General features: G+C 40.6%; 1 protein-coding gene across 2 annotated transcripts; it reads right to left on the bottom strand.

Annotated features, from left to right (window-relative positions):
* Positions 1 to 3157: 3157 nt before the first annotated feature.
* On the bottom strand, positions 3158 to 21787 carry naa25 (N-alpha-acetyltransferase 25, NatB auxiliary subunit). Of its 2 annotated transcripts, none has more exons than XM_088319772.1 (23): positions 21694 to 21787; positions 19067 to 19152; positions 18808 to 18946; positions 18625 to 18743; positions 16827 to 16901; positions 16643 to 16750; positions 16065 to 16143; positions 15885 to 15996; positions 14316 to 14405; positions 14008 to 14180; positions 12179 to 12291; positions 11895 to 12102; positions 10688 to 10777; positions 10314 to 10594; positions 8975 to 9126; positions 8718 to 8843; positions 7392 to 7635; positions 6212 to 6335; positions 5392 to 5457; positions 5224 to 5321; positions 5033 to 5143; positions 4798 to 4938; positions 3158 to 4279 (listed from the first exon to the last, which is right to left on the bottom strand). In XM_088319772.1, exons 1-23 carry the CDS (start codon positions 21749 to 21751, stop codon positions 4157 to 4159), a joined length of 2916 nt encoding a protein of 971 aa, XP_088175898.1. In that variant the 5' UTR covers positions 21752 to 21787; the 3' UTR covers positions 3158 to 4156. The 2 variants fall into 2 exon arrangements, with proteins under 2 accessions (XP_088175898.1, XP_088175899.1); XM_088319773.1 differs by having other exon boundaries at positions 14008 to 14177.
* Positions 21788 to 25173: the final 3386 nt, after the last annotated feature.

Below are 25173 nucleotides of genomic sequence, written 5' to 3'. Positions count from 1 at the left end.
CACCTGCGCTGTGATAGTCTCAGAGGTCGGTTTGAAGCACAGAAAAATCAATTGGCATAAAAGCAGCACAGCTCATCACCCTCAACACACCATCCCCAGAGTCAAACATAGTGGTCGCAACATCATGGTTTGGGACTACTTTTCTTCAGCAGGGACAGGGAAGATGGTTAAATTTTTTGGGAAGATGGATGGAGCCAAAAACAGCACCATTCTGGAAGAAAACCTGATGGAGTCCGCAAAAGACCCGAGACTGGGACGGAGATTTGTCTTCCAACAAGACAATGATCCAAAGCAAAGCAAAAGCTACAATGGAATAGTTCACAAAAAAAACATATCAAGGTGTTAGAATGGCCAAGTTAAAGTCCAGACCTCAATCCAATTGAGAATCTGTGGAAAAAACTGAAAACTGCTGTTCACAAACGCTTTCCATCCAAACTCACTGAGCTCGAGCCGTTTTGCAAGGAGGAAAGGGCAAAATTGTCAGTTTCTACATAGACATACCCCAAACGACTTGCAGCTGTAATCGCAGCAAAAGGTGGCGCTACAAAGTATTAACTCAATGTTGTTGTTGATGCTTCCCAAGAAATTAGTTTAACATCTTGATGTTTGAAGTCTGAAATGTGGCAAAAGCTCAATATGTTCAAGGGGGCCAAATAGTTTTGCAAGCAACGGTATATATATATATATATATATATATATATATATATACATATATATATATACAGTGCATCCGGAAAGTATTCACAGCGCTTCACTTTTTCCACATTTTGCTATGTTACAGCCTCATTCCAAATTGTATTAATTGAATCTCTTATCTCAAAATTCTACACAAAATACTCCATTACGACAATGTGAAAACTTTTTTTGAATTTATTAAAAATAGAAAACTAAGAAATCACATTTACATAGGTATTCACAGCCTTTGCTTAATACTTTGTTGATCCACCTTTGGCAGCAAATACAGCCTCAAGTCTTTTTGAATATGATCCCACAAGTTTAGCACACCTATCTTTAGGCAGTTTTGCCCATTCTTCTTTGCAATAAGTCTCAAGCTCAATCAGGTCGGATGGGAGACGTTTTGTCCACAGCCATTTTCAGGTCTCTCCAGAGATGTTCGATCAGATTCAAGTCTGGACTCTGGCTGGGCCACTCCAGGACATTCACGGAGTGGTTCTGAAGCCAATCTTTTGAGATCTTGGCTGTGTGCTTTGGGTCGTTGTCCTGCTGAAAAATGAACCTTCGCCCCGGCCTGAGGTCAAGAGCGCTCTGGAGCAGGTTTTCATCCAGGATATCTCTATATATTGCTGCATTCATTTTTCCTTCCATCCTGACTAGTCTGCCAGTTCCTGCTGCTGAAAAACATCCCCACAGCATGATGCTGCCACCACCATGCTTCACTGTAGGGATGGTATTGGCCTGGTGATGAGCAGTGCCTGGTTTCCTCCAAACATGGCGCCTGGCATTCACACCAAAGAGTTCAAACTTTGTCTCATTAGACCAGAGAATTTTGTTTCTCGTGGTCTGAGAGTCATTCAGGTGCTTTTTGGCAAATTCCAGACAGGCTTCCATGTTCCTTTTACTAAGGAGTGGCTTTCGTATGGCCACTCTACCATACAGGCCTGATTGGTGGATTGCTGCAGAGATGGTTGTCCTTCTGGAAGGCTCTCCTCTCTCCACAGAGGGACGCTGGAGCTCTGACAGAGTGACCATCGGGTTCTTGGTCACCTCCCTGACTAAGGCCCTTCTTCCCCGATCGGTAAGTTTAGAAGGCCGGCAAGCTCTAGGAAGAGTACTGGCGGTTCCAAAAGTCTTCCATTTATGAATAATGGCGGCCACTGTGCTCATTGGGACCTTCAAAGCAGCAGAAATTTTTCTGTATCCTTCCCCAGATTTGTGCCTCAAGACAATCCTGTCTCGCAGGTCTACAGACAGTTCTTTTGACTTCATGCTTGGTGTTTGTGCTCTGACATGCACACTCAACTGTGGGACCTTATATAGACAGGTGTATGCCTTTCCAAATCATGTCCAATCAACTGAATTTACTGCGGGTGGACTCCAATTAAGCTGTAGAAAGATCTCAAGGATGACCAGTGGAAAAAAGATGCACCTGAGCTCAATTTTGAGCTTCATGGCAAAGGCTGTGAATACTTATGTAAATGTTATTTCTTAGTTTTCTATTTTTAATAAATTCGAAAAAAGGAAAAAAAAACTTTCACATTGTCATAATGGAGTATTTTGTGTAGAATTTTGAGATAATAGATTAAATTAATACAATTTGGAATGAGGCTGTAACATAACAAAATGTGGAAAAAGTGAAGCGCTGTGAATACTTTCCGGATGCACTGTATATATATATATATATATACACACACACACACACACACATATATGCGCATACATATATGTATGTATGTGTGACCATCATTGTTCTTTGTTTTTTAAACTCATATGCTGTGTTGATCTCCAGTGACCTGTTTTAAGGGTATAGAATGCAATTACGTGTTGCAAGGCCATAAATTCAAATTACAATGGGAATATAGGCTTATGGATGCACATGATTAACAGAATGTTGTAAATACTAAATTAAGCAATACCTCTTTCTAGTTGGTGGTCAGGACTGAGTAGGACACAAGGTCAAAATTGACTCGTTAACTATGGTTAGTGGTGACAATTCTTAACGGGGGGGGGGGGGGGGGGGGGTTATTTCTATTGGTCAGTGTAGCATGAAAATGGTGAATGAAAAAGAATGCTTTAGTAGAATTCAAATGCCAAACCAAACCCCCCAAAAGATGGAAATTTATTAGATGGCGTCTAAAATGTATGCACTTTCCCTATGAATGAACCGACTGAGGCTGGAATCATGACTTTAAGGCAGGAGATAGCAGCAAGGTGGAACAAAGTTCCAAGTTTTATACAGTTTCAATAACCCAGAAATTGACTTAACATCTTTTTGACTAAACCGGAAGTCTAATTTGCTGAAATAAAAAGCTGTTTGAAAACCCCAACAGGACGCAATATTAAAAAGTTTCTTATTTGATGTGGGTTTCATTATTTGATGTTTTTTTTTTTTTTTGCATTTCCTGCAAATATAACAAAATAGCTGACAGAGAGCTGCAGCTTGGATGGCTTGATAAAACTTGCTGAGCTTCTTTAAATGTTCAGGCACACAAGTTCATCTTCTTTAATAGCCAAAACAGCAAAAGAAAGAAGAGTAATCTGCAGCATTCAATGCTGCTTGCTGTGTGTACAGATTACTTTCGTGGGTGAAGGGTAGTGACCAGAAGAACCTCCACATCCATTTTAAAAGCCATTTCCAGCCCTGTGGGAGTCCAAAGGAGCCAAGAAGTACTCACACGATTACTCCCCAATCTCCTTAGTGATACGAGTCCACAATCGCATTAATCTTGACCATCCGGATAAGCAAAGTCTTTGAGCAAAAAATTGGACTGCATGAAAAGCCAGTGTGTATTCAAAATCAGAAGAAAAACAGTAACAATTTGAGATCCATTGTGTTAACTCACTTTTCATCACTCTCACACACAACTGCTCCTACCTCTATTTTACAATTAGGTCCAAAGTGTGTTTTATTTTAAATGCCCCGCACACAGGACAGAACTGCATAAAACTTCAGTGCCTTTGGGGCTCTCGTATCAGTCTCCACACATCAAACAACTGCGCACTAAAACGCAACAAGCTTGCATTAAGAAAAACAAAAAAAATTTGCATCCGTCATGTTTTGCTGGTTGTTGGGGATGTCACATGGTTGTGCCACTGTCGCCATTTCTAGTAGGAAGTGGCACTACCTAATTTTCATACATTTTTTTGTAATACTATGACTACAGAGGGGCTTGAGTTCCTTCTGAAACACACGATAAAACAAAGGACGAAAAAAGGCCCGCTGTGAAACTCCGTCTTTGCACGCGAACACTAAGGCGAGACGGGAGCGCGAGTGATCAAGCGAAAAAACAAAAACAGTAATTTACTGAAAACTAACCTATTATGTACAATAATTTACTAGCTGGACTAAAAATGAGTGTCTGGACACCACCATGTAGCTTGGTGATTGGCGATTTCATTGAAGTGAGCGTACACCCGCAATACGAGCTGAAAATGTTCCGGAAATGTGTTGACGGCAAACAAACAAGTGTGGCGGCGTTCAGATTTTAAGGTTCTTCAGAGAGTCCGCTCGTTTCTTTAGCAGCTCTGACACTTCTTGCAGCGAACGTAGATGGCTGCTCTGCAGCTTGTCCATGGCCGTCCTTGCGAACGTCGACTCTTCCTTTGAGGAAAAGCAAAGTAGACGGGAAATAAACAAGATTCAGAGTGCAGTGGTGGACCTTCAAATGAAGTACACAGCATGTAGTGCACAACGCTCACAGAGTACTTTGCAACAAGTTGTTAAAGTTTGTATTACTGTATTTACTGGAATTTTAGGCACACCGGATTATGAGGTATACCTCCAAAACAGAGGTAAGATCTTAAGCCCGAGCCTGACCCAAGCTCATTGTCATTGTCATTTGTTTCCTTTTCTCTTGACAATGGATTCAGTCTTTTTCTTGCGCAGCAACAGCCCACATTGTTGCGCTCAAAGGCAAACTTGGCGCTGCATGAGAGGACCGAATCGGAACGACACAAAGAAATAGAAACAAAGAACAATGATGGGTGGATAATTCAAAAAAAGTTATATATATGTAACTTTAAGGATGATGAATAATTCTCAGAAAAGGTACATGGGGATTAGTGCCCCCTAAATCTTTTCAATCCCCGACATCTTCTCAAACACAAGAATTGACTGACCTGTGTGGAATCTTCCAGGGACAAATCAGCCAGCTTGAGCGCAGTGATGCTAACTTCCTGTCTCTTGATGTGCTCCAGAGCCTGCGCGAGCAAGTCCTGCAAACTAGCCGTCAACTCCTGGAAGCCACACACTACCGCCGGCTGCAGGGGGGACCAGCAAAAGAAGCTTTAATACCTTGCTCCTTCTGCAAGTATTTTTATTTGGGATTGCTTTCACGCAAGATTTTTTTTTCACCTGAACTGTACTTGCATCCTTTTTCTTCTTTTTCTTCTTTTGCAGGCTGGACTTGAGCGGTCGCAGAACTTTGGTACAGTAGCCGCTGACCCACAAGACTATGCACACCGTCTGCATGGAAACGCAACGAGCCAAGCGTGACGAATGCGATGGCAAATAAGGGGCTTAAGCGCGAGCTCATGCATGCCCACCTCCACAAAGAAGACAAGGTTTTCTAATAAGGACGGCCGGATATTTAATTTGCCGTCTTTCAAGTCTAGCAGGTCCCCATTGCATTTATTCAGCATTTCTGCAGCAGACACAAAAGAAACAAAATGAAGCCGAGGACGCAGAAGAATAGTGGGAGGGGTGGCATTCACCTTGAAGCTGAACAACCAGTGACTTAAAGGTGTTGCACATCTGCGTTTGCAGCTCGCACGACTCATCTAACAGGGGGTGAAAAGTCTCAGAATTCAATCAAAAAAAGCAAACCAAATAATCCAGAATACATCCATAATGTGAATTGATTTTTCAGTCAATAAGTAAATACTATGAATTCATTTCCATTACAAAAACCCTGCTAGGAAAGTTGACAGGAAACAGATTTGTCAAGTAAGAAATGCTGAGTAAAACTTTCTATTCCACCTAGATCATCTAAAATATATTTTTTCTTATTTAAAGGAGCTGAATGGAATTTGGAACTTTTTATACCCATGGCTGCCATTTCCTGGCTTGTTTTATCATTGCAGCCTCTGTCAAGCTCCTTATGATGCACATGCAAGTACGCAATCCTTTGCTACTTTGCTTATCAACACAGGATACACACTTTTGATACGCCCCAAAAAATTCAGGCAAGAAAAACACAATTTAAATCAGGTAATGGATGGTAACATTTGTGACGTGTGAAAAACAACACCTACAAATAACGAGTGGCTAATTTGCTTAATTTCCAAAATTAAACTGTTGGCAGATACGGTTTGATAATCAGCACCTGGTTCGAGTAATTCAAATTAAACTCTTAAATTCCTTCCCTCAATTTGATAAAAAAATAAATGAATTGATTTGATTAATAGCCAAGTTATGTTTTATGTGATAGTTTTTAGTTGTAATTATATTGCATTATACCATGTCAGTAAAATGAAAAAGTCTGGGTTAGAGTCCATCAACTTCAGACGCAATGGAACAAAAGATGGCAATTACCAAGTCCGACGCCGTCCAGCTCATGCACGTGGAGTGAGAGTTGTAAAGCTGCAGCTTGACACTGGCAGCTGCCACAAGACAGAGCGGCAGCCAGGCGGGTGGCGGGCGGTCCCAAGAATGGGTACTGTTGGTGCACATTGAAATTCAAAAAACATTGTTGAAAATTCACCGCACCGTTGTACGTGGTTAGGAAAGGATGTCATTCTACAGCAAGGGTGTCGAAAATGTTTTTCATCTGCCTACTGATAAACCACTCCCCCCCCCCCAAAAAAGACTATTTTTGTCTTAATCAATTGACTACATTTTTAAAATATGCCAAGACGTCAATTACCTATTTACAATATTCAACACCAGAAAATGTAACAATTTATTCAGAAAAATGTTTTCCTCCACTTTCTGCACAATGTGAAATGGTAAACATGGAAAAATTTTACTCTTGACAAAATTTTTTGTTTTTGAAAGTAAGTTTGGAATTTGAGTGCTGTTCAGTAGAGGCGGATACGTTCTTAGGTGGTCACAGGGTTTTTGACAAACCCAAAATAGTTGAAAATGAAGTCAGCTTGATAGATTAGTCTTTAAAAATTTGGATTTGTATTCTTCATATCTCCTTTATATGGCACTCAGGAAAAAAAGGTTTATATAATTTGAAATTATTTTCAGATATTTTAAAACATAAAACAAATTATACTGTAGTAACTGGGTCAGTACTTTGGTAACATTCTTGAAAGAAAAACACAAAATGGACATTACTGAAAAGCGTTCTGGAAAATAATTTTGATAAGTTGCAAGCTTTTAGGAAATTACCTACAGTAAATTCCTGGATTACAAACTGCGACATTTCTGCTTTTCAACAACGTGGCTTGAACTATGGTGCCTCAACAATATCATCTACGTACTTACAATATTTCAACTTTTACACCCACAAATCAAGTTCACAATTTACGCATTTGAATTGAACAGCAGTGGGAGTTATGATCAAAAACGCTTGTGGCTTAAAATCCGGTGCGTCTTGCACAATGAAAAATTGAGTTTCAATCTTAAATTTGAGCATGCGGCTTTTAATAAGGTGAGCTCTGAAATACGGGCTTAACTGTACTTTTCCAAGGTAATGCTGGTCATGACTGTGCTAATTTCTATTATTCCGAGTTAGGACACGTGCCATTACTATTTGATTACTCACCTGCGTGCGCATCTCTGTAAGTTGCGTGGCTGTCTGCAGGTTATGACCTAGTTGGTCTAGGAGGTTGTGCAGCACTGAAGTTTTTTCCGCTATGCCATTTTCAGTTGCTGCCAGCGAATTCTGCGTCGAATTTTTGTGCCCGAGTGCCGCCACCACGGCGAGGATGCGCAGTGTGAGAGAGCGTAAACGCAGCCACACACGCTCTTCCTCCAGTGATTGTCGCCGGTGTTCCTCATTCAACTTCCTGTCACCGTTAAAGAAACCGCGTGTTTACAAGTCAATTAGTGCTGGTAAAGATTTGGATGTCAAGTCCATATTTTTAAAAAACTTATTCAGTGCCATAACGTAAAAATGTGTTTTTTTGAAGCATTGTCCACAGGTGTCAAAACGTAAAAATATATTTTTTAAACTATTAGAAAGTGTATGGTCTGGCCTCTGGGAATTATTTCAGTAAGATAAATCACTATTGGATGACAGCAGTGGCAATGATCAGATCTTTGTTCATGCATCGAGGGAGTCCCAACTTCGTGTTGCTTCCTTTATCCATCAATTGAAGTGTGTGGACGGCCCAGTATGGTGAGTTTAGGCGTATTGAAGCAGTGTGGTCAAGGTAGTGAAGATATGGATAAGTACAGACAATTAATGCTCAAGAGTTTTATCCTTCTAAAAAAAGATAACTAATTCCCTTCGACATCTTCGGAGCAGAAGGGATCATGCAGGAACACGATCGCGACTCAAATGGTGTGATACTGTCACCGGAACATTGGCCACTGAAAGGTTTATGCATTGTTGATGTATAAGTTCAGTGATGTTGCAATAAAAAGTTTTTGCAAGCAAAGTGCCCTTGTGTTTATGGAAAGCATTGTTCTGATATTGGAGGTATCACACACACAAAAAGCACCAAAGTTAAAGTTCTTCTTGAAATAATCCTTTCAAAAAAAGTAGTTTTTCAGAGGTTTTCTCTGAAACAAGTATTTTAAAAAAAATTAGCAATGTTCTACTGTCATTTACTAAACAATGCTAAAAGCTAGAAACAAACCTTTTTTTCTAATGATGGATGAGGGTTCAAGCTTTTTTTGATATGTTCAATGGTTATATTGCTAAAGAACTCAATGTTCTGTAGGCCTTCAAAAATGACAAAAAATTGGCAGGCACTGGCTCTTCCTGTGAGAGAAATGTCTGGCATTTAATGAGTTATTGGGTCCCTTCCTACTTTAAGTTGTACAATTTAAGTCGTTGTGAATAACATGTGGAGTACCTTCTCAACTGGGGACAAATTGGCAACCTAAACTACTGGGAGTGTGATAAGTGGCATGTGTTTTGTACCGTTCATTGGGATCCCAGCAGGTGAACACCGTGAGGTCTCTGTTGTCCCTCATGTTGTCCCAGGGAATGTCATCTTCCTCTGCAGACAAACACATGGCCTTCACACTCTCCTCCAGACTCAACACACTGGAAAACAACATTTTCGGGAAAGAAAAAAAAAAAAACACAGAAAACACAGCGTCATCATAAAGCTGAACAGAGGCCATGGGGGCTGACAATTGGTTGTTTAGGGGGTATGTAGGGGTGATGTTGCTCACAGGTCGGCCTCGAGGAACAAGTCGAGCAGCATCCTCTCGGTGCGGACCTGGGCGAAGTGCAGCGACTGGTTCAGCCTGTTCCTGAGGGCGATGAACTCTGGGATCTTCTCAAAGGCGCCATACTTATACGCTTGGATGATGTATTCAGAGGTCTGGAGGGAAAGGGCAAAATAAATTCATTTTATTTGATCTGCTTTTAGGGTGGAAGTTGTCAAAAGGAATTTTGAAATTCTTCAATTTTTCTCTATTTACTAGTGTTAATTTTTTTACCTGGCCTTTGAGTTGCAGCAGGAATATTAATTGATCAAATGACACCAACAAATGACTATAAATTACCATATTTTCCACACTATAGGGCACACCAGATTATGAGGCGGACCTTTAATCTTTGTGATTATTTTTCATATAGAATGCACACACGATTGTAAGGTCTATACTATATCGATTCTATATAATTAAAATTACAGTGAAGGCCATGGTTGCACCGAAAATAAACAATTATCATATCTATGCATTGATTGATCAGTCAAAAATATATATAACTGATCACAACTGCAAAAATTGAAACCAGATCACGGCCGGGAGAGCGCCCAGTCCTACTCACCGGGCCACTAGTGATACAGAAGACACATGAAATGGCATTAGGTTTTATGTCATTGTCGAACAATTTTTAGTCATGGTACCATGTTGTTGTCAGACATTAAACCGGTCTTTGGGACAGAAAAGATTAGGGCCCACAGAAAAACAGTATTGTATCGCCAACTCCCAAAGTCTTCACGAAGCGCACAAGATTCTGAGCTCAATTAAGCATCGTAGGAAGTAATTCGGTCATCCTGAAAGATATAAATAAACCCATGGCAGGATGTATCTAATGTTTGTCATTTACAATCCTTAGTTTGAGCTAAAAAAAAAAGTGAAACCGAATTTTTGACCAATTGTCAAATGATTTCTGTTACATATGTATCTGGTACTGTTACTAAAAATAATGTGATCATAAGACCTATTGCCTTTTCCAATGTCATTTATATGCTTAGAGGCCTGGTGGTTAAGATTCAGTGTTCTTACTGCCGATATGTGGCAAGAATGCCCGTTGCCACCATTGTTATGATATTGTTGTCAACAGGAAATGCCACTTGATCAATAATTACTCAAATATGATAATACACCAGTATGAACAACCAATTGCACCAATTTGGGGTTTTTGGGTGCGCCTTACAGTCCAGAAGATACGGTATTTATGGCATAGGTCGGTGGCCCAAAACTTAATGCTGCACTTTTTCCTATTTAAATTATTTTTGGAAGGGAGATGTCTGAGAAGAATTTGCAAGGACAGACTCACATCTTTCTGGTTGGAGTGGAAAAACCTGAGAGAAAAATTGCAGGCTTGCGACGCAGCGGCAAACTGTCCCAGGGCCTGGGAGTAGCGTGTCAGAAGGAAACCGATGGTGTCATGCTGGACGTGCTTGGCGTCCAGACTGGCGTAGAGATCCACCACTGGCTCAAAAGCGCCAAGGCGGCAGTATAGCAGAAGCAGCAGAAGCTTGAACTGAGCGTTGGACGGGCTGTTGGACATGCCCTCTTGGAGGAGGCCCAGACAGTGCCATGCCATCCTTTCGTCTCCTGATACAAACACAAATGCACATCGTGAGAGAGTGACAAGGGAAAAAGGGCGCTAATGAGAGTGAGTGGGCTAGAACAAGTGACATTACCCACCTGTTTCCGTCCACAAGTCAATGTAGATGTGAGCCGCCATTAGGCAATACATGTCGGAAAACTGTAGCTCCGTCTTCAGAGCATTTTTCCCTGTCAGAGGGCAAAGAAAATATAAAATATGACTTTCCAGGTGGTGGGGAAAAAAACCCTCCTCGGTACTCTGTTGCCTTTTTTTGCGAGATAAAAACCATTGTTAAATGTATTCAAACGAGACAGATAGGATGGCCCAAGACTGGTAAGACATTTAAAAACTAGAAAAAGCATCTCAATATCAATCCTGGAACGTACACGTGAGCCAATGCTGTTGAATTTTGTAGTAGCTGCAAACTCGCAATGTTGTTTTTGGTAAAGTCGTAGACCAGGGTATTACAATAATCCAAACGAGAGGATATAAAAGCAAGCACCAGCATGCATGTGTTTGCCCGAGAGATAAATGGGTGTACTCTGGTTATATTCTCGAGATAAAAGCCAATTTTAGTTATATTCTTCATATGTGGTAAAAAATTGAGCTCAGTCAAAAATACAATACATTTTAAGGCAATCTGAAGGTGTACAATCTTGTAGTTTTGGTAAAGGTTTCTCTCTCTGACTTTCAGGACCAATGACTAAGGCTTTTGTTTTGATCTGGTTGAGCTGTAGGAAGTTCTCGCATTTTAAAAGGGTTTTTATAGTATTTGTGTCATCAAAAATCTAACATAAAACACAGGGGACACTACAACATACAGCTAGAGGTCGTCTGTGTAACGGGACAAAACGTGTCTCCTGATGACATTTAAGGGGAAGTATATACCGATTAAAAAGTACCAGGCCTGAAATTAAATCTTTGAGAACCCGACATTTAAATTAATTGGCTCTGGAGGAACAATAATTCATTCTTATTAAGAAATGTTGGTCTGTTTGGAATAAATATCAAAATAACTTTGCTGTCAGATTTCTAAAAATATATATATATATTGAGAAAAAGTCAATGTGTTTTTTTTAAAAATTATTTTTCTGGAAAAATTAAAAAAAAAAAAAAAAGATTTTGATAAAACATTACTTCAGAGTGATAAATAGTGATACTTAATTGTCATCATTACAGATACCAGACACAAAATATTGACAAAAAACCCCAAAACGATTAAATATTAAAAAAAAAAAAAAAAAAATTGGTACCTTTCCCATCCCCCCCCAAAAAAACAACTCATGCCGCATGCATCCTCCTCACCAAACTTGAGACCATGCCGATAGTGAGCCTTGAGCTCGGCGATGACTCTCAGCTTGGCAGCGACATCAAGAGTGTGGTGGAGGCCAAGAGCCCGACTCAGCTGACACACGCACAGGTGCCTCTGCAGGGCTTTGGTGTCGTCCGGAAAGGCAAAGCCGTCTGGCCTCCGCTGGCCCAAAGGGGTGACCTCGCTTAGCCGGTTGATGAACTGAACCCAGAAAGGTGAAAATACGCGATTGACATTTGAAAGTCTCGGCACAAGATGGCGCCCAGCTGTGGCTCACCTGCGAGTGATCCTCTGCAGCCAGTAAGTGGAGGTAAATGTTGAGGTCTGTGATGCAGCAAGGCTTGTCGCCAAACTTGACAAAAAACTGTACCATCAGCTCTAAAGGCTCTCCTGTATGCACAAAAACACATGATAACTGTTATTATTCCATCCATCTATTTTCTGAACCTCTTATGGATAAATGAACAAATGAATAAGGGTTCATACACTTGTTATGGCCAAATTCAAACACCCATTAGGGACTTTCAGAGCCAATATTTTAATTTCTCCAGTACCATTAAAAGAAGAACTCGCGTATGAATCATGTATTTTGCAGAGCCACAAATATATCTGCAATTTACAGATCCGATCTTTAATCTTGCGTTTGCATTAATCAAGATTTGGTTTTCTTTTTTTTTTTTTTTTTACATCTGGCTTAAATTGCATGCATTTTTGTTAGATTTGAACAAAACGAGAAAAATCTCCCCCCGTATAGTTGTTGGTTAAAAATAACAGTAATATGTACATTACTTTTTCAGTTTCAGTAAATCTTTCCCACAACAATATACCAATGGGACAGGCTAACTTAATTTATTTTGCATGGAACATAATAAATGTCCATAATTGATGTTATCCTTGCACTAATACACATTAAACAGGGCCCTGTTTAAATGGAGCATGCTCCTGTCCTCTTGGGCGCGACCAGTAGGGAGCGATGACGCTTCACAGGACCGCCATACAAACTAATGCCAACTGCTGTTAATCATGAGCGAAGAAAAGCATTAGGCAAAGCGAAACCACCAGAGAGCAGTGTCTGTGTCATCTTTCAAGCAGGCTTGTAAAGAAACATAGCCAGTTTCAAGCATTTACAAGGACTTCACCAAAGATTCAAGACACTTTCTTGAAAACAACATTAAAAGTCAAGGATTTTCAAGGTTTTCAAGCACCCGGAAAACCCCCGTCACTAGGGTCATGGGGCTGGCCGTCTTCAGGCAGCCGGAACCCTAAACACATTGGAAATCAATCACAGGGCACACAGAGACAGACAACCAATCACACGCTCACTCATACCTAGGAACTATTTAACCCACCAATCGACTTGCAATGCATGTTTTTGTAATGGGGAGGAAACCAGAGTGCCTAGAAAAAAAAACCACATGTCTAGAACATGCAAACTCTGCACAGGGAGACCGGTAGCTGGAATCGAAACAGGGACCCAGAACTGTGAAGTAGACGTGTTAACCAGTCTTTACCTTGCTGGCCCTAATTATTATTAAATACAACATGTTCTCCCCGTGCTTGCGTGGGTTTCCTCCGGGCACTCCGGTTTCCTCCCACGTTCCAAAAACATGCATTTCAGGTGAATTGGCCGGTCCAAATTGTCCCTAAGTGTGAATGAGCGAATGAGTGGTCTGTCCCTGTGTGCCCTGCGATTGGCTGGCAATCAGTTCAGGGTGTCCCCTGCCCGGAGATGGCTGGGATGGGCGCCAGCCCCCCCGCGACCCCAATGAGGATAAGCGGTACGGCTAATGAGATGAGATGAACATAAAAATGAAATATTTTTCTACAAGTTTTCTTGAAAACGAGCATTTTCAATAAACTTAGCAGTATTCTACTGTAGTTTCCTTAACAATGGTAAAGGCTAGAAACATGAATGAATGAATAATGAAAGATTAGGGTTGAAGCTTTCCTTTGATATGTCCTATGCCTAAATAGCTACAGAATTATATTTTCTGTAGGCCTTTGAAATGGGAAACATTGGCTGTCACTTACTCTTCCCATTTAAAAAAATCGTATGGCATTTAATTAGTTAAAATAATATTAAAAAAAATCCTCTTGCGTTTTTACCTAGCTGGCTTTGTTGAGGAAGTCCTCTTTGTCGCAACCGGTGTATGAGCTCCAGACGTGCAAGATAAGGACCGCGCAGTGAGCGGGCATCTTTGTCGTCCTCGCCCGTGATCCTTGCCTCCACAAACCTCATCACCTCGGCCACTGTGTGGTGCACTGCACCTTCTGAGCTGCTGCACACATCACAAGTATTGTTTGAAATCTAGTTCCTCATTTACTTTTTCTTAATCTGCCACACGAGAGGATCGTATCTGTGAAGCTAGCTCAGAAACTGCATTTGTGAAAAAAAATGGACACTTTGCACTCACTTTTCTCCATCTTCCGAGGGGCTCCACGACTGATCCATGAGGTGAAAAAGCGAGTCAAAGTAGGCCAGGTAAAACTGCCAATCATCAGGGCTGCAAAATTGGAAAGTTGATTTAAATTTAAAAAGAATAGTCTTGATAAATTAAACTTTAGTATATTTATCAGAAGTATGTTGAGTAAATTCTTTTTTTAAACTGATGTAAATTAAGTATATTTGAAAGTCATTATCTATTAATTGCTTTGTATACTAATAATAGGGATTTAAGTTTTATCAATGCTTCAAATTTGAACATCCATCCATTTTATGGTAAGGCGCCCGCTTTGAGACTGGGAGGTCGGTGGTTCGCGCCCCGGCCGAGTCATTCCTAAGACTTAAAAAGTGGTCGGCGGCGCCCTCTGTTGGCTGCGGCTGCATCGGCTCGCTACAACGGGTCAGGTGCAATCGACATTTCGTTCTGTGTACATTGTTACACAGAATGACAATACAAGGAAATTATTATTATTATTATTATTTGCACTGCTTATCCTCAGTAGGGTCGCGGGGGTGCTGGAGCACATCCCAGCCATCTTCAGGCAGTGGGCACCCTGAACTGGTTGCCAGCCTGTCGCAGGGCACACAGGGACGGACAACTTACTCGCTCATTCACACCTAGGGACAATTTGGACCGGCCAATTAACCTGAGATGCATGTTTTTGGAATATGGGAGGAAACCGGAGTGCCCGGACATGTTGGATTTTATAAACTGCTTGTTTGTATCTTCTTCATAACCAGCGTTATGCACAATCAGAATAGTTTACTTCTGCAGTCGAATATGCAATTCTGTATTGCTCTTAAGAGATTTGGGGAAATACATATTCAATAACTTAAGTAAGGCAAATGATGAAATGTATATTATATTAAGGGTTTTTTGGTCAAATATATGTCTTTATCTACTTATGAGCACAATTTATGCATCTTATTGTACATTAACCATTTTTATGAAGCACTTTTAGGTGAAATTTGGTATCTGAAAAGTGCCTTATTAATTCATTTGGATTTGGCTCTAAAATGGCCTGGTGCATCAACATACAAGCTTCTGGCGCCCTCTTCTGGACCAAGGCGGTACTACAAGCATGGGCTCTTATTTGCATTGAATTGACGTGCTCGACACGCGTACATCGATGATCTTAGTCGTTGCCAACACTTCTAGTAGTCGAATTTAATCTATTTTAACGGTTCATTGTTGCAGCCCTTCCTTAATATGCAGTAACCAATTTCCAATTTAGACCGCATATAAGGCGCACCGGTTTATAAGGCGCACGTTTAAATTTTTGGACATATAGGGTTTTTTGGTGCGCCTTATAGTCCAGATAACACTGTAAATCTGTTTGTCCCCCAAAAAAAGTCCCATTTGGAACTTGACTTAGTCAGAAACAGTTGAAGTAGAATTATGACTTTATTGCAAGTTTTGTTGACGTTATAATACCACCTTGGTCTTTATCAGTCAGAAGAGCCAGTGAAGACGAGCTAAAGACGGCCCGGCCCGATAGTGAAACTCGTAAGAGAAAAGAAAACCATAGACATTTCTCACTTATTGAGCAGGAGTTTGTGGGCCAGTGCGTTGCATTCGGGCCAGCGTTGAAGTCTGCGGTACAGCATCATGCATTTGCTCTCTCGACTCTGAAGTTCACTGGTCAGCTTCTCTGCAGCCAAGATAACGTACACAGAGGTGTTACAGGAGAAAGCAAGACAAAGGTAAATCAGTATTCACCTCCTAGCGGACCCTTGATCAGTTGCAGCGCTTCCTCACATTTTCCTAAGCGCTCGAGGATCATGAAGTAGAGCTGAACCTGTAATAACACGGCAGTCGGCACTTTGAATAATATAAAACACAAAATAGCAATAGTTTGGGGACACCAGTGTGCAAACAGTGACGATTTTTCTCGGCTATGTGTTGGGGGCGCTTCATTATTTTTGGTTACATTTGACTTTATAGCTTCGTAAACATAACATTTTTATGATAAATATCTAAAAGCCACATATGATTTTTCATCTTTAAAATAAGGCATGACCAATTACACAACTCACTGCTATTGACGATATCACGGAGTTAATTTTCCAATTATCAGGTCAGAAATACTATGAAAAGTTTTTAAACAGTTAAAGTCATGCCTTAAATTCAAATCTCAAAATTCTAAGAGTCCAAAAAAAAGAAAAATGTGGCGGAGTGGCATTCTAAGAGATTAACTCAAATTGAAGTTCACCAAACTTATTCATTTTGTCCAAATGAATTTTCCCACTTTGAAGTTCAAAACTAGAGAAACATCCCGCGTAGGTCCAAGCGCTTACCTCAGCTTCTGCTTCGATTTTGTCCTCTTTGACCATCTTCTCCACCATGCGTTCCGCGAGCGGCAAGAACATTGTTTGAGAGAGTTTTTCATCCTGTGCCGAGATTGCCTGAAAACCACATTAAATTACAGTAATAAATGAATCGTTAAAATAATGTGTTAAAGGCTCTGGCGTTAAGAAGTACCTGCATGACCAGACTCATGACGGACCAGAAGTAATAGGGATTTTTGGGAACGATTTTATACAAGGCCATTCCTGCCTGAAAAGACGAAAGTACGTATTATTCAACTCATAATTATCCACTTCACTGTATATGCAAAAAACATTTCATTGGAATGAATATTTCATTGAGTATTTATTTTTGGATGGGACTGTATGTACTGGTGGATCGATATCCGGTATGGAAGTTCAATACCATTTTTTGTTGCAGGCATAATGATATGCAATTTTTGGAAAATGATCAATACTGATATCACGTGCACATAAACACCCCCCTCCCAAAATTACTCATTTTTAAAGAAAGATTTATGGCCATTAATTTGTTCTAATGTCAAGTTCCTGGTCCAAAAACGGCCAACAGAGGGCAGCAGATAATGTCAGCCAACATTGTAAAACAACATCAAACTGAGGCCTTAAAGCAGGGGTTGGGAACCTTTTTGACCCAAAGAGCCATAAAAGCAAAAAATGTTTTAAAAATAATTTAAGAGAGCCACATCATATATTTTCAGACAAAATTGAAAAAAACTGCCCAACACTCTCTAGCCAAAAGCTAATTCTTCATCACATTTTATTTCACTGTGTGTCATTTGATGGTTTAATCAAATGTATGAAATGATAATGCCAAATCCTGTGTCCCAAATCAATGTAAATATGCCATTTACAATTTGTCTTCCACCTTCAGTTAAGAGTGTTGTGGCAATTTTTTTCCATGAAATTTGTCCTTAATAACGGTTTGAAAACAATGTGCATGCAAGGTTCTTTTGTAAAAAGGTCACAAATTACTGCAAACGATAAGCGTATGGTCATATTCACTTTCGCTGTAGACTGCACTGAGCGAGAGAGAGAGAGAGAGAGAAGGAAGTGCCTTACGCCATGTGCAGGGATCCGCCGACCTCTACCGCTCACCCAATCAAAGTCGTTTGCCAGCGTCTTTATCAGTTTAAATGGTTTCTTATCAAACTTCTGCATTAAGTTGCTTCGGCTTTATATGGACCAAAATCGGAATGAAATCACTTAACTTTGGAATGCCAAAGAGATGTGCAATAGTTACATTTTATTTCTGACCCATACGTACTCATGAAAAGAGCCATATATGGCTCCCGAGCCATAGGTTCCCTACCCTAAAGCGATAGTGTGTATTAATAAGCGCCTACTGTTGGTAAAAAGAAACTTAATCCATTGAAAGAACAAAATTTGTTTAAATCGTAATCAAAAATACATGAACATCAGATATACGTGCATTTTCTCATAGATTGAGAAATTTGAATTAATTTTACATAATGCTCAACTAGAGGGAGATGACATGATAATCTGCCGTCTTGCTGCTATGGGTACCCTCTAAAACCAAAAACCTCGTGAAAAGCTGGGCAAAGATAGAACAATGGGGTTACCGTTTGGTTACAGAGTGTCCGTAGTTTGTATTCTCCCTTGTATTTGTAGCATTCATTTTCAGTTGCGCTACACAATACAGCAACATCTGGTTGTCAAATATCACAGAGTGGTCCTTTAAATCTTTACTTGCCCATCCATACTATTTAATATAAGTATTTTTGTCTACTCAAGATTTATCCAATTACCGTTACCTTTTAACTAACAGATTAAACCAATTTTGAAACCCGATAAAGGCATTTCTGATCAACAGTGTATTCATTTTTATCAGTAAGCTTTCATGGAGTACTATAGAATGCTATGAATGCTTGCAGCTGTGGAGCCACGAATAAGAATTTACACAATGTTTAATAATCAAAATAATTTGGTCTTACCTGCTGCATCTTCTTGTACTCGCCAACGCGTGCGTACGCCATGAAAAGGTGCGAGTGATACTCCTCGCTGAGAGGGACTTTCTTCACCGCCGCCTCGTACAGTTTGGTCACCAGCTCAGCTGGAACCAACACATGTCAACAAAGAAAATGTCGCAAAACTTTGCTCCTTCCTGGTGTACTCACGCCGATGCATCTCTCTGTAGAGGATGGTGAGCGCTTGTAAGGAGTTGTCGTCCGTGGGCTCCAGAGAGGTGACCTCCTGCGCCAGAGAGAAGGCTTCATCTTGCTTGCCTGTCCGCTGTAGACCGATGGCCTTAAGCACCTGCCGGGGAAAGAGGAGAAGACAGAAAAAAAGAAGCAATTATAAGGAAAAGGGGGATTAGATGAATGCTTGTGGGAGGTCATGACGCATTTCAGCTTTGACGTAAGAAAATGCCATTACCTTCGCGCAGTGCAAGTCTTTGTGTTTTTTCAGCAGCTTGTCCGCCCCCTGGATGGCCATCTTGTTGTTACCATTATCAAGGTAGTCTTAAAGGGGAACACAAATCATGAAAGAGTTTCATTAAGGCGGAAATAACATTTCTCCCATATTTGATTAGAATTAGAATTGTCTTAATTGTCAGTGATGATTACCTAGTGAACATAATTTACAACAAGATTGAACATGGCGCTTCAGGATAGTCACAAAATATACACTTAAAGGGGAAAAATAAGATACAGGTTCCGTACACATTTTTCATGGCCAAACTCGAGCACTTTTTAAAGACTTATGAAGCCAATTCATCAATTTCTGCAGTATCATTAAAATAAATCCGTTGTGAAGTGTGAATTTTGCAGATTTAAAAATATATCTTTGATTTACATATGCAATTTTTAATCTTGCATGTGCATTTATCAAGATATTTAGTTTTTAGATCTTGAGTAAATTGCGAATATATTTGTAGATCTGAACAATATAAGAGTAAATATTTTTTTAGACAAATCTCTCCCCATATGGTGGGTGGGTAAAATGACTGATATGTAGCTTACATATTTAGTTGTAGGAAGTTTTTCCTAATACAATTTACCACTGAGAAACATAACCTTAATTTTGGGTATAGCCACAATAAATGCCAATAACTGAGACATAATCCTTGCACTTGTACACATTTCATAGTACCCTGTTAAGGTGTAGGATGCACCTGTGATCTTGGGCGTGACCCGTAGAGGGCAATGACACTTCATAGGAAAATGCTAGATGCCGTTTATCTCGAGAGTAGAAGCAAAGGCAAAGGTAAAGAGGAGCCACCAGAAAGCAGTGTCTGCATCATTTTAAGCAGACTTGTTGAGAAACACGGCAACAATTTCAAGCATTTACAAGCACTTTGCATATGATTTAAGCACTTTTTAATCCTTGAAAACACCAATTTCAAATTCAGATATTTCCAAGGATTTCAAACACCCGTACGAACTCTGAAGATAAAGGGGTTGTTCGGATAAATAGTCAAACATATTTACAAGGCAGTGCTTGGAGACTGGCCCAAGTTGTAAGTGTGTCATAACAATAGCCCACTAACATTTAGCAGCAACAAATACCCATTTTTCAAGTCAACTGACAAGATACATATTTTTCAGTCGTTAAGGGTGGTGATGGCCGTGTGAAAGAAACGGTCTCTAAACCTGTTACTTTGTTTTAAGGGACCTGTAGCACCTGCCAGAGTGCAACAGGTCAAAGAGGTGGTGGCCGGGGTAAGAAGAGTCAATCAATACTAGTGCCATACACTGATATCACCTGCACATAACCACCCTCAAATTTACTCATTATTGTCAAGGAACAGCTTTAAGTCCCAAACATGGCATTTTAATTCTAATGTTAAGTTCATGGTTACAAATTTAACAATCTCTGGTAAGTGTTTTGAATTAATTCTTCTAAATTGATTAGTTTTAAGTTCCAAATTACACCGAAAACCATTCTTATCATGGCAGGAGCCTGAATTGCCTTGTATTGTGTGTGCATGTCTTCGGGACAGCTGCCTGCCAAAATTAACTGCCACAGACAGCGATTGTTGATCTTCTCTAGTCACAGAGGACATATTTGATAAGTTTTATCAAATCATCAAAAGTCTTACATTGAGATAAACTGTGCTGCTGAAAGATTAACTTTCGTCTGGAGAGTGGGTTTGGCCGTTTTGTGTTCAAATTCGTTTCCCTCGTTGCACTTTCTTGCGTTTTTTTATATCTTTCAGGGCGACTTTCTGTTTTCTCCATTTGCTGACAAGCGTCTCTAGTACCGTGAATAAAAGAGTGTGATAAAATTAAAAAGTGGAATTGTTTATCCTTATTTAGGTCCCAACTTTTCAGTGTGGAATGGTGGGTCCTCAAGTCAGACTAGTTGAGAACCACTGCACAACAGAATACAGCGACATGTAGTGGTCAAATAATACACACTGTCCCTTTAAGGAAAAAAACGGTTGGGAAAGACCGTCCTAAATAATTAAATTATATTGTCCATAAGCGTAATATCTGTGATAGCTCCACGCTAGTTAGCCGGCTTGGCTTGAATGGAATGGGATGCTAACATGAAGCTAACCAATTAGCTCTTCGACTCCCGGTACAAGAGTGGCAAAAGAAAAACAGGAGCCCACCCACGGTGGGCTAGACTTGGCCGGCTATTAACCGGCATATACTGTGCAAGTTGTGGTAAAAACAGGGTGAGGGGAATGGAGGCGCAGTCCATGAAAGACGTGCTAGCCGACATGTTAGCCTCCGCAGCTAGCTGTCAAATAAGAGCCTGTTCGCACCGGGGAAGCAGAACGACAGAGCCCAGAACAGCAGTCGAAAGTGCATGACCGTCTACTTTTTTCCAGTATAAACACGAAAACATCATGATAGTAGCGGAGGACACCCTCGGCTGGGTTCACAGGAGCAATCCCAGGGACGGTGCACTGTCATAGGGCGCAGCGGGATGTCGGAACCCGCGGTAGCCCATGGAGGGGCCGCAAAACCGCTATCCCCCCAACTAGGAAACGTGCGTACAAATACGGAGTGCAGCGACTTTCAAGCAAAACCGACGTGCAAGCCGAAGCTCACCGTATATAGGTCTGAGCCTCCGGTCGTTAGGGTCCTGCACATGGCCTCTGGCCGCCATGGTGGTTTGGTTTACCTGCTGCTGCTGGGGATGTGTAGACGCATGCGCAGCAAACTACAGGATTTTGCAAAGTAAAACTGCGATTTAAAACTTTTTTTTTTTAATTCTTGTGTTAAATTTTATAAAATATTGGTGTAAATTCAAGACTTTATCTGTCACCTTTGTTTAATGAAACTGTATCATTAAAGTCTACATTCCCCTTTTTGAAGTATATGTGTGTAGAATTATTTGTCCAATCAGAGTGAGCCTCCATTCGTTGCCATGTAGTCTTCTCTGGATTAGTGGCGCGCAGGCCACCAATGGAGTCAACGTATTTCCAAGGCCTGTGATTGGCTGTCCAGGAAAGACTCAATAATTTGCGATTTCGGCAAGAAAAACACGCATCATGAACATTTTAATAATCTAGTGAGAATGAACTCTGAGTACTCTGAGTGTCTTTTTTATGTATTTGCATTGTTATGAGCTTTTCGCCCCATAACTTTAGCATTTAGCTGGTTCTTTTGAGTAAATAAAAGCAAAAAATAATAGCAGCAACAAAAAAACTCAACTAAATATGTGATATGTAGGGGCGATTTTAGTTTCAAAGCTTTGGGGGACTGACCACCCAGTGTTTTTTTACATTTCACTAAAAGTAATTTAATAATAACAATAATAATAATAATAATAATAATAATAATGCATTCTACTTCAGAGCCCCTTTCAGGGCACCCAAGGTCGCTGTACACAGAGTCCCAAACAACAATAAAGCAAGAATAAAACAAGAATAAAACAAGCAAGTAATAGACAGCAACAAAAAACACAGAAGAGTTAAAAAGAGGGGGGTATGTGAGGCAGATGATCATGAAAACGCGAGTCTGAAGAGGTGGGTTTAGAGTACGGAGTTGAAGGTAGACAGGGTGGCGGAATCCCGAAAGTCAGGCGGCAATGAGTTCCAGAGCTGGCGGGCAGAGCGGCTGAAAGCAATGCACCCCATTGAGCTAAGTGAGATAGAGGCAGGATGATCTGAGGATGCGGGAAAGCGTGGCAATGTGAAGGAAGTTGGGGAGGTAGAGAGGGGCAAGGTTATGAAAGGATTAAGGATCCTTCAACACTGTTCAGGAGTGTCACTTCCCATTTGTGAACATCACATTACACTTTATATGTAGCAGAAACACTATTACTACGCCATGCCCAGTTTTTTTGCATTTATTTTTCTAAAAGAGTACACACACAAATCCCGGTTCACGGATTCCTGAACCGTATGGGTCGTCGGGCACCAATGACGACGCAACTCTGGACAGCCCTGTGCACTGTAGACAGTTCCTGGCAAAGTTTGCACCAGTCCATTCCCAAATGTCGTCGGCCCAGTTCTTTTTCGTCTTCCTCTACTTCTGCCCCCTTGGACTGTGCCCTGGAGAATTATCTTGGTCCGTCCTGATGATCGTGTGACGTGACCATATCACTGAAGTTTCCAGTTGCAAACAGTTGTCAACAGTTCTTCATAGGGTCCAATGTGCCTTCTGATAGGGTTTGCGCACTCTTTTGTTTGGGCTAAGTAGATTATGCCTACAAGTTTCCTGTAGCATCACATCTCCATGGCCTGGATGTTCTTTTCCAGTTTTGTTGTGAAAGTCCATGTCTCGCAAGCGTTGAGGAAGACAGAAGTGCTTTGCTCATTTATTTATTTAATAGAGTACACACACACAAACACACATGTGGAAGATGAAGAAGCGTGATTGCATTCGATTCAATGCAGCTAAAAAACGAGGACATATCTTTTGATAACAGATTAATTGTATTGAGGTGGAAGAGGAGCGCTTCAGCAGAGTGGTGCGCATGAGCAATCAAGGGGCCTGGATAAAGTGGGAGCACTTTGATGGCACGAGCATCACCTCGACCGAACTTTGGAAAGCGGAGCCACACCACTTCAAATTCCTGGTCAAATCAGTGTATGATGTCCTCCCACACCCTGCCAACCTGTTCACCTGGGGCCATGATAGATAAACCGGTGGGTCAGCTTTGTCAAAAAAGAGGATCATTGGAACATATTCTCAGGTGTTGCTCAAAGGCCTTGGGGGATGGCAGGTTTAGGTGGCGCCACAACCAATGTTCCCTCTAATTTTACACGGTTTTGAGCATTCACACAAGGTCGGTGAGCTTGAAACAACAGTGAGCAACAGCAATCCCAAGTGTGGCAACTAAGTCATTATCAAACATTTTGCTAAGTTTCCAGCAATGCAAAATAATTTTTCACTTTTGAATGAATTGACTAATGTACTATTGCAAAGCTTGTACAGTCTACAAACGTCATTTGTTTTTACAATTCTTTCACAAGATTTCCATTTTTTTTCCCTGGTGTCTTTAGTCGCATTTTTGGGTGGCTTATTTAGTCGGTTGCACGATACAGAACTGTATGTAATCACATTTTTTAGTGGAAGTACAATGTTGGCAACAAGATTGACTTGATATAATTGAAAATTATTTGAACGCAACACAAACTTTTTCTTCTTTTTCCCTGTTTTTTTTCTTTATTTTTTTTAATTCCTTTAAAAAAAATCTCATTGTGTTTATTTTTTTCCTAGCTGTTACTTTTTTCTTTTTGTTCTCTATTTACTTTTTTTCCTTTGTTTTTTTCTTTTCCTTTTTATGGCTTTTTTTCTGAATTTTTCCTTCTTTTTTCTCTGCATTTTGTTTCTTTTTTTCTCAGCTTTTCAATACTTTTTTATTTTGGTATTTTTTTTCTTTTTTGTTCTATTCCCTCTTCCTTTAAGTCATTTTGTGCATAATTTTACATGATATTTGGTCTTATCGGGATGAAAGAAGCAAAAACAACCTTCCTTTTAGTGAGCCGAGCCGAAGAAGCCGGTTCTCAAAAAACTACTGACTTTACTCAACTTCGTTCTACTTCAAAATACCGCATTTAGAACACAACGTCAGGGGAACCTGTGTATTTTTACCTTCATGCACTGTGACTTTGACTTAATTCGCTTTTTAATAAGCAATTTAGAGCCCTCATTTTTGTGAGCTGGCTAGATTTTCTTGTTCGCGGAAAAGCTCTGGGTAGTGCGCAATTGCGCACAGTTTAGAGGGAACATTGGCCACAACTAGGTCCTGCAGGCAATAGTAGACACAATCTACACAATTCAAGACCAGCAAGCGGTAACATCAAACCTGAGGCACAATTTCCTTTGTCCGAGCAGGAGAGAAACTTCAACCCTCCATGGGGGCCTGCTCACAACTGCAAGGGACTGGCAGCTCCTCGTGGACATAGGGAAGCAGTTGCGATTCCCAGACATCATCGCAGCTACAACACTCCAGCCAGAAATGGTGCTGATGTTTGGAGCGAGTAAGCAGGTTGGGCTCCTTGAGCTAACGCTACCATGGGAAGACTGGACGGACTAAGCACAGGAGTGGGAGAGGGCAAAGTACGCTGATTTCGTGCC

This window comes from Urocampus carinirostris, chromosome 16 (genome assembly GCF_059441175.1).
Source record: "Urocampus carinirostris isolate Australia breed hairy pipefish chromosome 16, RoL_Ucar_1.0, whole genome shotgun sequence".
NCBI classification, from domain to species: domain Eukaryota; kingdom Metazoa; phylum Chordata; class Actinopteri; order Syngnathiformes; family Syngnathidae; genus Urocampus; species Urocampus carinirostris.
This window is presented reverse-complemented; position numbering and strand designations above follow the sequence as displayed.